General features: G+C 42.4%; 1 protein-coding gene across 6 annotated transcripts in view; it reads right to left on the bottom strand.

Annotated features, from left to right (window-relative positions):
- The window catches only part of rhobtb2a (Rho related BTB domain containing 2a), a 60,300-nt gene that overhangs the window by 23,412 nt on the left and 24,578 nt on the right, over positions 1 to 12,310 (bottom strand). For all 6 annotated transcript variants that reach the window (XM_043681216.1, XM_043681212.1, XM_043681213.1 and 3 more), the window contains 2 exons: positions 9,903 to 10,894; positions 1,398 to 1,516 (listed from right to left, as the gene is read on the bottom strand). In XM_043681216.1, coding sequence (XP_043537151.1) covers positions 1,398 to 1,516; positions 9,903 to 10,894 — 1,111 coding nt within the window. The remainder of the gene's footprint in view (positions 1 to 1,397; positions 1,517 to 9,902; positions 10,895 to 12,310) is intronic.

Genomic DNA, 12,310 nt, shown 5'->3' with positions numbered 1-12,310 from the left:
CAGGGGAGCAGCAAGTTCAGGAGCATAATTCTTTAGGACAATTGGAAGAATGTTGTCAGAGCCTGTAACCTTTGCAGTATTCAGTGTCTCCAACTGTTTCTTGATAGCATGTGGAGTGAGTTGAATTGGCTGAAGACTGCTATCTGTAATACTGGCGACTACTGGAGGAGGCCGAGGTGAATCATCCACTTGCAACTTCTGGCTGAAGGTCAGCCTTATCTTTTGTACTGAGCTGCTGAGCTCTTCCATCATTGAGGATGGAGATACGTGTTGAGCCTCCTCCTCCTCCATACACTTACACTACAAATGTTGCTAAGCTGATGGGAAAGGGTCAGGCTGTCGTCACTGAGGAAATGTAGCGAAAGGGCTAAAGCTCAGAACAGCACTGAGGTTGAAAGAAGGGGAGGATAACTGAGATAGCAAGCTTTGGTTTAAACACTGTGGTACAATTGGTTAGTTGAAAGGATTGCCATAATTTTGAGATTTTGATTCAGAATCGGTCAGTCCTAATCTCAACAGCATAAAACCTGGAAGGTAGGAGAGCATGCGTTTTAGCTGGTTTACAGGTTAGACAAAAAAAAGATAGGAAGTTTTGAGTGGAGGAGCATTGAGTGAGCTAAGAGTGAGGACTGGAGATGGCATATGGAAACCCAAAGTCAAGGAAGGATCAGGGAGATCAGCGGTCTCTTCCATTGTAGATGGGCAGGTTTCTTTCAATGTTACATGAGAGAGATGTTTCTGAACCAAACGGTAACAGAATTGGTGAATCAATTATTTTCCAGTGTCAAACAGTTCTTTATACCTTCAGACAAGAAGGCACTCTGTGAGCCACAGCACAGGAAACAAAATTTGATCAGCGTTGGCAATGGTGTGATACATCCAAATTTCTCTTGTATATTTTCAGTTTCTCGATGAAACAAACTACTCTATTGGAGACCCTGTGTGGGATGCAAGACATGTCCCTTTAACATGAACACAAAATTGTGACCAAATGACATTTCTGCCTGTTGCACATGGCCAACGCTGAGCACTGCAATTTGAATGCAACCTCGACATTTCATACTGCCAGATTTACTGACCTAACACTGCAGCTGCACTGCAGAATTCAATGCAGTGCTAGCACTTACATTTTCTATGACATTTGCTTTCAACAATGATTGATGCACCATGCCATGTCATGCTGAATTTTCCGGGAAGTTACTAAACTCAGGCTCTAGCTGTTTTTCAGTATGAGCTGCAGTTGAAGTAAATGTCTTTGATGCTGTATTTGAGCGCCTTTGATTTGGGTGTCTATACGTAGCAAACATCTTGCTTCACGATCAATCCCTTTCATGATGCATCAGCAATTCCTGAATATGCGAAATTATGTCAACAAACAGCATCAGATGTCTCCTTACCTCCTTAGTTGAGCTTTCCATGAACGGACCTCCGAACATTGCAGCCATCCAATCGCAGCTAGAAATCAGCAGGGGCTTGTGTGCACAGATTGTCCCATCATCCAGCTTAAAAACCACATCTGCCAGCAAACAAGAACAATAGACAAGGCTAATTTCAACATGATCTGTGTCTCTGAAAGTTGCACAAATTGTAACAAATTCAGAGAACATGAAGCATCTGTTTCATCAGCTGGACAGATTTAACGTTAATATTGATTTGGAATGATTTGAATTACTTCTATCTAACCCCCTCTCCACCTTCGCCAAGGAAAGCAGCCCCAACTTTTTCCATCTATCTTCATAACTGCAATTTCTCACCCCAGAATCAATCTTGTAAATCTTTTACTCTCCCCAGTGTCTTTACATCTTTCTTCTTTAAGTTGTTGCCATGGAGATATCTTTCTGAACGGGAGTTAGCGAAACAAGTGCTGCAATATTGACAGAGATCCTCATTCCTCAGGCAATAAGACACCAACTTGCAGAACAATGCACAGCATGATGCTGCTAATGACTGGTGAGAAATTTACCACAGTGGGATATGTTACACAAGCCATCAGAAACTTCGAACATGACGAGTGATCCAACCAAACTAAGGACTGTCAGAAATCATGACAGCAATTGGCTGCTGCCCAACCAAAGGATTACTGGATAAAGTGTTTCTGAATGGAAGATATACAATTAAGCTTGGTGCTCAGCATCCAATCATGAACAATGAACTTGCTCCATCTCTGCAAGAAGCTCACAAATAGAATGACCAACATTTGTCTGTGACCCCATTTTAAGACGACGATTGATATGCAGTTGCCGTGAGACTAGCTTTTAATTCCAGATTGACTTAGGTTCAAATGTCAATATAATCAAATTTGAACACACATTCCCAGATCAGTAATCCTAAATGAAATCACCTACTAATCCTTTCACCTATTCAATGCGAGCCAAGACATAAAACTTGTCCTGATCGCTGCGTGGCTTTTGTTTCTATTTTTTGTGCATGTTTCCGGGGCAGTGCCCTGTTGAATCTTCCAGATTGAGCTTCTCTATGTTCTTCAAGACAGTAATGAATACCCAGCCCTTTCCACATCATGAGGGACTCTGTTTCTTTATATCCCTCCTAAATTCAGGTAAGAGCTGTCACACTGCTACCTTTGAGCCAGTTTTTCATCTCCTGACATCCTTAAAGTAATATTTCTGATCTCCAAAGCAACCCTTGATACAATCAAGAACACAGACATCATTTTTTACTCGGGTAGCTTGAACTGCAGAATTTAGAAATTCTTAATTTTGGAATATTGGGATTTAATTAGGTCATCTACTCTCTCAATCTGTCAGAATGACATAATTTTAACAGCACAGAAGGAGAGCATTTGGCCAGTCAAGTCTTTGTCGACTCTGAATGAGAATCACTTTTTGTTTTATTCAGTCATTTGTTTTGTACCTTTATAGACCTGCCTTGGTTTCACGGACCTCAAAACCTTTCTCTAGCAAACAATTTATCAGTGAGCTTTGAAATTCACAATCCATTCCCACCCCCAACATGTTTTTGTGAGTAGAAAAGTTGAAGACTTTCATGAAGCATGCTTTCACTAGGCCTGACTTGTTCTTATTTTAAGCTGATGTGTTCCTGTCTGCATTTCCTGGCAACAACACCAGAGGAAATTGTCAAGATCAAGGCAATAGAATCATTAATTAATATCTGATAGCTCCAGGACAGAACGCGAGATGCTTTGGCTTGTACTCCTGTTCACTTAAACACACTTAAAGACTCTGGAGAAATAGGCCAAAGTACAAAGATATTGTGAATCTGCTTTCACAACTGATTCAGCAGAAGCACTTTGGCAAAGAAATTGCTTGATAGTGTTTAAGTTGTGTACTGTCACAGGCAATCACGAAGTCAAAGCTTTTCACCTTGCACTCAACCGACCGAAGACTTGAGAAAAAGGGACACCAATTTGTGCAGCGTGAGAAGAGGCTGCTGATTGATTAGTACAACAGTAAACTGTCAATCTTAACTGTCAGTGTCAGCTGGCAAATTTCAATTGGTCAAGCTGTCGCCATAGCAATGCCAAAGTGACTGCCTGTCCCCTTAATCTCTTTCTGATTAAAAACCAAACAGTGCAACGTCATTTGCCTGATTTGACCAACAGAAATTTATCTGCCCAACATCCTGGCAGAATCCTCGCGAGAAATTCAACACAAATTGGACTCAGCCAAAAATAACCAAAGATTCAGCCAATTAATTTCCTCACTCCCAAGAGAAAAATCTTGTCTTATCTCGTCTGACCATCTAATTGATGTCTGCTAAGACTCTTAATATCTTTGTTGTACCCTCACTGGATCCTGACACCGCACTTGTCCGGTGGAAAAAAAAAGATGTCTCTTGTAAAATTGCTTTAACTTATTCACTTTGGCAAGAACATAATGCTGGAGAAGGAATCAGTACATCCGATTGAAATGCTGGGAGTGTGTGGAATTACCAAGGCTGACAAGAGAGCAGCTCCTTTACTCATTGCATGGCTCTGGTTAATGAAACCCATAGGTTTTGAAGCTCTGCTCACTGACTCAAGCTCAGTCAAGGCACCCAAGTTTCAAATAGGACTGGCAGCTGAATGTGGAACTAGATAAACAACACCTAGGTTGCACCCAATGAGCTGTCAGTCACTATTACCTAAAAGTTTTATTTCTGAATATTTTAAAGGAACAGTATGGAAACCTTTCTTCCAAACTCGGTTTCTTGATTGTGATGAGAACTCCGTGAACTTTTGCCTACACATAATCCTTTCATGACAGACAAAAGAACAGAGCCAGCTCTGTGACAAATCCCTTTCATGTGTACAAAATTAAATTGTCAGAGGAATGCAAATAATTTCCCGGATATACCTTCAGCACAATTTCGAAGCACAGTCAGTCAATCTTCCAGGGAGAGAAAATGGAGAAAAGCAATAGAGCTGGATTGAGCATCCGAACGTTTCAATTCGGCTGAGAAGTGAGGATTCACACCTGAAAATTATGAGCAACCTCAAAGTGCATTGTTAAGAAAGTGTTGGACTAAAATATGCAACTTTCTAAACTGGGAACTGTGATCATTTCTGTTGACCGAGCAGACTGTTTCCCTGCAATTTTAAAAGATTAAATGGAAATATACCTCTGGACATTAAGGTAATATTAAAGGATTAAACTACACTGAGTGAACATTCTGGAAGTGGCTGGGGATGACAGACAGACAGGAATGCGAATGATTCCCACTCCAATTAGACAGTCATTTGCTACTACTCCCCCCTACCTTAATCAAATTAAACTATTATTTAATCTATTCCATACTTTCATAGCCATCCCCAGCCAATCAGGTTCACTTGCATGATCATCACTGCAGCCCACCACACCAACATCATGTGAGGAAGCAGCAGGAGCCAGAACTCATTTGCAGGGCCACCCGAAGCTAGGACACATCACACCGACATTGTCTTGGGAAATCACCAAGTCAGAAAATAGTCTGCAAAACGATTCCACAGGATGAGGACATTAGCATTTGCATTAACTCAGAGGATGATCTCATCTGACCATTGCACCTGGGGTAACATATGACTGGGAGGCTGGGGGTTGTCTTGAATGGCATGTGACTGTGGGGGAGTGGCCAGACTATCTGGAAGCATTGCCAACTGACCTATATAAAGGGGATTGTTTACTTTATTCGGGGTCTCTCTTCTGACTCAACTTTGCATGCCTGCGAAGAGTATCAGAGGTGTCACCTAGCTTGTACAAGCTTTATTAAACTTTTAACTGTTTGCAGCAGTCGGTGTGTGTGAATTGCATCCAGTGTGTGAAACTTCGGGAAAAGGACCAAACATCCCAACCCAAGGAAATATATGAAAAGAAGCCATTGTGGATTTAATTATGTTCCATTCACGTCTGCCATCTGTTACTTGCACAAACGTGTCAACAGGCAATGTTAACAGGTTATCTGTACATTCTGGTTAATTCTCAATCATTGAAGTGAAACACATGTTCCTCTGTGAAAAGCCACTGAGTACTTCAGCTGCTCTCATATCAATTCAATAAAATGCTTTCCAGTTACATCTTCTTCCCGTGATCATTGAACTTAGTAGCAACTTTCTTTAATTAGAACAACAGGTGAATTTCTGATAGGGGAGTCGAGTGTTGGTGCTTCTCAACTTGAAGAATCTAAGTGGTTTAGAATAAAGCTTTTTGGACACCCCAAAACTGAAATTCTCAAACACCCAATATACCCGTCCAATGTAATGTAAAGAAACAGGCCATACAACCCAACTGGTTTTTACAATCCACACGAGCCTCCTGTCATTCCTTTTCAACTCACTCTGTCAACGTATCCTTCTATTCCATTCTCCAGCATGTGATTATCTAGCCTCCTGTTCATTCCTCATCCACTCCTTGTTCCCTCTACTCTCTGGGTTAAGGTGTTTCTGCTGAGTTGGCAATTGGATTTCAGAATGTCTCTTACAGTTACAGTCAGAGTTACTATGTTACTTGACGTTCAGATGAGTCTGAGTAATCATCCCAACTTTACTCTTTGCTCAAAACACAATAAACCAATTCCTGTGCTCGTATTTTTAATTTTATGTCTGTGCCAAATATCCTTTTTTTTTTTTAAAAAGTAAAATTGGCTCACCAGTCTGGATTGAATCCATACTTAAAGTGCAAAGGTGAAAAGACAAATCTGTGATTGGCCTTGAAGTATGCAAGAAGACATTTCATCTCCTTGAGGCTGTTCTGCAACTGTTTTATATCATCACTTATCTGCATCTCAATTTGCATGTCTCATTCTCATTTCACAACCAAGAATAGACTTTAATCCAGCACTACCTGTCTCCAAAATCATATTGTAAACGTCATGCACAAGGCATCAACTGTCAAGGTTCATTCTTGTCACGTATTCTTGGACTCTAATTACTAAACACAATTTTATTTGGAGGTTTGCATCACAGTCATATCCAACATCCAAGCTGACTACTCACACTAGGAGTTAGGAATCAAGGTTCATTTGCAGTGATGCAAGGCTAACAGGAAGAAACACATTGCCAAGTTTGCCTTCCACCTCAGGAAGAGACACAGGGACTTAGGGCTGAGGTCTACAATACCTGTTAGATTATAGTTAAAAATCACACAACACCAGGTTATAGTCCAACAGGTTTAATTGGAAGCACACTAGCTTTCGGAGCGACGCTCCTTCATCAGGTGATTGTGGAGGGCTCGATCGTAACACAGAATTGTGCGATAAATTCTGTGTTACAATCGAGCCCTCCACAATCACCTGACGAAGGAGCGTCGCTCCGAAAGCTAGTGTGCTTCCAATTAAACCTGTTGGACTATAACCTGGTGCTGTGTGATTTGTAACTATAGTAAGTGAAGTCAGGATAACATTGTCAGCTTCTTTCAAAAGGTGATTAAAGGGAACAGGCTCAAGATTGTGATGATGCCTGACCTGCTGTGCTTTCCTCAAGATTGTGAAGGGCAATTTTAGTTTTATCCTGGCATCGAGGCTCATCATCAACAAGAAGTTAAAAGGAAGACACAAGATTGACATGGCAACTTTGCATTAATTTTATTACCCCTAACCCTATCTGACAATGCAATAAGGAGTTGGCGAGGCTGATGTTTTGCAGGGTGACAATCAAAGCAGCTGAACAGCCTTCATTGCAAAAAAAAATCCTGCTGAGATAAACAGTGGCCAGATTTACACCACTGAAACCAAACAGTCATCAATCTTAGCTCAATCAGTGTATTCAACATCATGATGTACTCTGGGCTTTGAACCTGCACAGTTCTGCTATGTTGCGTTCTGCACTCAGCTTATATTATTGGGAAGAAACAATTTTTCACGGACACAGCGACCTAGGCATCCTGCTTGAGAGGCAGTCGCTATGTTGGGCAGCTGCAGTTCGTCATGATGAGCCCATTATGAACATTAAAATGTTACGGTCAAAAAGTGTGGTGCTGGAAAAGAACAGTAGGTAAGGCGGCATCCAAGGAGCAGGACAGTTGACATTCCAGGCAAAAACCCTTCTTCAGGAATGTGATTAAAATGTTACAGGCCACAAAGAAATTGCTTTGCAGTGTGAGGTACAACACACACTCCTCCATCTATAAGCAGTGGAACCAGGCCTCTTTCAGGCCCCCAATTGTCGGATTGTTTTGATCAATGACTGCCCCACCAAAGCCCCCAACCGCGTCCAAAGTGAGCATCCAGATTCACGAGATCAGCATTCTCAGATTTGTCAGAGCATAAGACACAGGAGCAGAATTGAGGCCATTCAGCCCATTGACTCTGCTCCACCATTCAATCATGGCTGATAAGTTTCTCAACCCCATTCTCCCGCTTTTTCCCCATAACACTTGATCCCCTTGATACTCAAGAACCTATCTATCTCAGTCTTAAATATACTCAATGACCCGACCTCCACAGCCTTCTGTGGCAGTGAATACCATAGATTCCCCACTCTCTGGCTGAAGAGGTTTCTCCTTATCGCTGTTCCGAAAGTCTTCCCTTTCCTCTCAGTCTGTGCCCTCAGGTCCTTGTCTTTCCTCCCAATGGAAACATCTTCCCAAAATCTACTCTGTCTAGGCCATTCAGTATTCTGTATGTTACAATTAGATTCCCCCTCATCCTTCTGAACTGAGTATAGATGCAAAGTCTCCAAAGTTCTTCATATTCCAGCTTTTCATTCTTGGGACCATTCTCATGAACCTTCTCTGAACATGCTCCAAGATTAGTACATCCTTCCTGAGATATGGGGCGCAAAACCGCATACAATACTCCAAATGTGGTCTGACCAGAGCCTTCCAGAACCTTAGAGGTACATCCCTGCTTTATGTTCAGTGCAGCATCAGCCAAGTACACACACCTCTGTACAGAGAAACACCTTCCCATTAAACTGGCATCATTCCATAAAAACATAATCAAAATAGAACACTGGAGCAATGCATATCTTCGAGGAGAAAGTGAGGTCTGCAGATGCTGGAGATCAAAGTTGAAACTTTATTGCTGGAACAGCACAGCAGGTCAGGCAGCATCCAGGGAACAGGAGATTCGACGTTTCGGGCACAGGCCCTTCTTCAGGAGTATTGTATGCGGTTTTGCGCCCCATATCTCAGGAAGGATGTACTAATCTTGGAGCATGTTCAGAGAAGGTTCATGAGAATGGTCCCAAGAATGAAAAGCTGGAATATGAAGAACTTTGGAGACTTTGCATCTATACTCAGTTCAGAAGGATGAGGGGGAATCTAATTGTAACATACAGAATACTGAATGGCCTGAAGAAGATTCCTGAAGAAGGGCCTGTGCCCGAAACGTCGAATGTCCTGTTCCCTGGATGCTGCCTGACCTGCTGTGCTGTTCCAGCAATAAAGTTTCAACAATGCATATCTTCAACACACTCAATGCTGTGAGCATCTGTCAGCTCATCAATCACAGAATCCTTACAGTGTGGAAGCAGGCCATTCAGTCTATCAAGTTTACACTGATTCTCTGAACAGCATCCCACTTACACCTACCCCCACCCCTTTCCTATTACCCTCCATTTCCCATGGCTAACCCATATAGCCTGCACATCTCTGCACAATGGACAATTTAGCATGGCCAATCCAACTAAGGTGCACATCTTTGGACTTTGGGAGGAAACCAGAGCATACAGAGGAAACCCACACTGACTTAAGGAGAATGTGCAAACTCCAAACAGACAGTGGTCCCTGGCGCCGTGAGGAATAATGCTGAAGAAATGGAAAGCAAGTTTTCTAAGTCAAAAACTCTCAAGCCTCTGCCTCAGAAACCTTGTAGGCAGAGGACTTAACAGCCTGAATGTGGGCGGCAATGTGGGTGGCACGGTGGTTAGCACTGCTGCCTCACAGCGCCTGAGCCCCAGGTTCAATTCCCGCCTCAGGCGACTGACTGTGTGGAGTTTGCACGTTCTCCCCGTATCTGCGTGGGTTTCTTCCGGGTGCTCCGGTTTCCTCCCACAGTCCAAAGATGTGCAGGTTAGGTGAATTGGCCATGCTAAATTGCCCGTAGTGTTAGGTAAGGGGTAAATGTAGGGGCATGGGTGGGTTGCGCTTCGGCGGGTCTGTGTGGACTTGTTGGGCCGAAGGGCCTGTTTCCACACTGTAATGTAATCTAGTCTAATATTTGTCCCGAAGGTATAAAACAAAAGAAACAGTGTTATTTTGCTAAGATATGGAACTGAAGTTAGGGTTATGATTATAAATCATTGTTTCTGATCAATGTTCATCCATGCACTGCCTCAGGTCCTCTGATTAAATTGCCATTTCAAATATATTGACTGGCTAAACACTGTTGAACTGGGGACAGAAACAACACAAAACCAAGGAAGCTACGAGATGACTGGTCTGGGCAGACTGGAGTTTACATTTTCAGATTTACAGGGTTTTTTTGCTGTATTTTGAAACACACATTGAAAGCACACCAAACAGGTTTACCTGAGAAGGTCCCCTTGGCAAGGCATTCTTTGACACGGTTTGCCCTCCTCACGTGGAATGCTTTGGTAATCTCTTGGTTCATGAAGGCCTCATTGTTTAAAATATTGGCGACCATCATACGCAGGTCAAAAACCTCCAGCAGCTCTGCAATGTGGGCTATCTGCATCAGCTCCTTCTCATTCTCATCCAGCTGGCCAGTGTACAAGTAATGCATGACAGCACTGAACGCATCAGGGTGAACAGAGTAGTCCATCCTGACAACAGTCATCAGCCGATTGTTCAGCGTGATGGGATCTTCAGCCATCTCTTCCTGGATGCTGATAAAAGCTTTGCTCCACGTCGATAATATCTTTCTTCTTTTGAGCCATGCTTTTGCTCTTGCACTGTGATCACAGGCATTCAGTTTCAAGATACCATCACTGGTAGAGGCTCGAAGATTGGATAATGGTTGGGTGGTTGGAACTTCATCTGTACTTTCACTGACATCAAAACTAGCAGCTCTCATTAAGTGTTCCCTGCCCTGCCTGTCATTGTGGCTCACTGCTCTTTCACTGCCAGACTCTGGCTCTTCATTGAGGTCCATTAGAAACAAGTCATAAAATTTAGAGGAGGAGGTAGACAGATAAATCTTGTGGGCGTAGATTTTAACCTTGTCTTGAAGCACCAGGATGACATCTGCACAAAGAGGATTGGCCAATAAGTGGGCGGGATGCTCTTCATTGGTCTTGGGGGGATCTGGGACAGTGATGATGGGGGGAGGTGGCTTGGGAGGCAGAAATGGGGCCTGGAGTAAAGGCTTTTGAACATTCCTCAGATGTGACTTCCAGAACTGGAGGTGCCGCCTGGAAATTAAGGCAGCTCTGATGGCATTATCGAAGACATCTTTAATGCCAAATTGGGCCACCACGCTGGTTTCATAATAGGGGATTCCCAATTCTTTGGCGACCTCACGACCTTTTTCTGGAGGCAAAATCTCATTGTGTCGTATTGGCCTGTGAATGAATAAAGCCATAATGTGAGCTCAACAAAATTAACTCAAAACTACCACTTACGTCTTCTCATTTTCTCTCACTGCTTGAAAGGCCGAAAATGTAAAACTTGTTGGAAGCATCAAATCGCCATGTTTGAGAATTATGACTGTGTATAAAATATTACTTAAATCCAGATTTTCTAAATATGAAGTACAAATCAATATTGTAACCATGCAGGTGCCTCGGTTAATCTGTATTGTCGTTCATGATACTCGGACAGAGTGGGATAGATCTGCAGCACAAGCAAAATACATCTGAGATCCAGTAACTGAAACATCTCAGATGCACTTTGAAAGGAACAAAGTGTAAAGTTAAAAAGAAACACAACACAGCTGCAGTCATTGAGCAAAAAAGTGAATTATGCAGTCCTATAGTTCAAGAAATTAGAGTATACCACATCCCAAAGACAAATTCTAAGTCTCTAAGCCACGAGTCATTCCAATTTGCTCAGCCAGTTCTTCACTGGGGTGGTGGTTGGAGAATCTAACAACTGAAAGGTTTTCCATGTAAAGGGAGCATAAAGAAAAAAAGATCCACGTAATTTCCTGTTTTTTCTTGAATTTACAAGATTAAAGGGTGATCTGATCAAAGTCTTCAAGACATTAACAGCAAAAGACAGGGGAAGATAAAGATAAACGATTTCCGATGGTTGGGACTTCGAGAACTTGGGACGCAGTCTGAGAATTAGGTCCAGACTATCCAGGGGACATGTTTGGAAGCACTTCCACACACAAAGGGTGATAGAGGTTTGGAACTCTCTTCCACAAACAGCAGTGGATTCTGGATCAGTTTTTCGTTTTAAACAGATACATTTCTATTGAGCAAGTGTGAAGGGATATGGGCCAAAGGGAGTGGATGGATTAAGCCACAGATCAGCAATGACCTGATTGAATGGTAGAACAGGTTTGAGGGGCTGAATGGCCTACTCCAGTTCCTATGTTGTAGATGCTTATATTCATAATGGGAGATTGAAGCTGATCATGAAGAAGTCCATGGGGCAAGATCAGGTGGTGGTACAAACTGACTGTATCTAAGGTGATTCCCTATCGTGAATATCCCACCTCATCCCCATATGCTTCATCCCAATGATATTCAATTTCGCGACCTTCAAATGAAACTGAATATTCTCTGGCACATATGACAGTGTATTAATAAGTTACTGCCCAAAATCCACTGCTACGGATGTAAATGAAGTATTGCCAGCTTTGCATGGGAAATAACAGGCTTTGCATGGTTAGAGCATTGAGAAAACCTTTAAATAACTTGTGCAGCAGTTAAAAACATTCAATACTCACGAGTATCATTTTCATCCAGGTAATTCTTAATCTCGCCTGAAACAAACATTAAACCAAGGCTTTTCAATGAACGAGGCTTGAT

This window comes from Chiloscyllium plagiosum, chromosome 42, assembly GCF_004010195.1.
Source record: "Chiloscyllium plagiosum isolate BGI_BamShark_2017 chromosome 42, ASM401019v2, whole genome shotgun sequence".
Lineage (NCBI taxonomy): Eukaryota > Metazoa > Chordata > Chondrichthyes > Orectolobiformes > Hemiscylliidae > Chiloscyllium > Chiloscyllium plagiosum.
The sequence above is the reverse complement of the archived record's forward strand: the minus strand, read 5'-3'. Positions and strand labels throughout refer to the sequence as shown.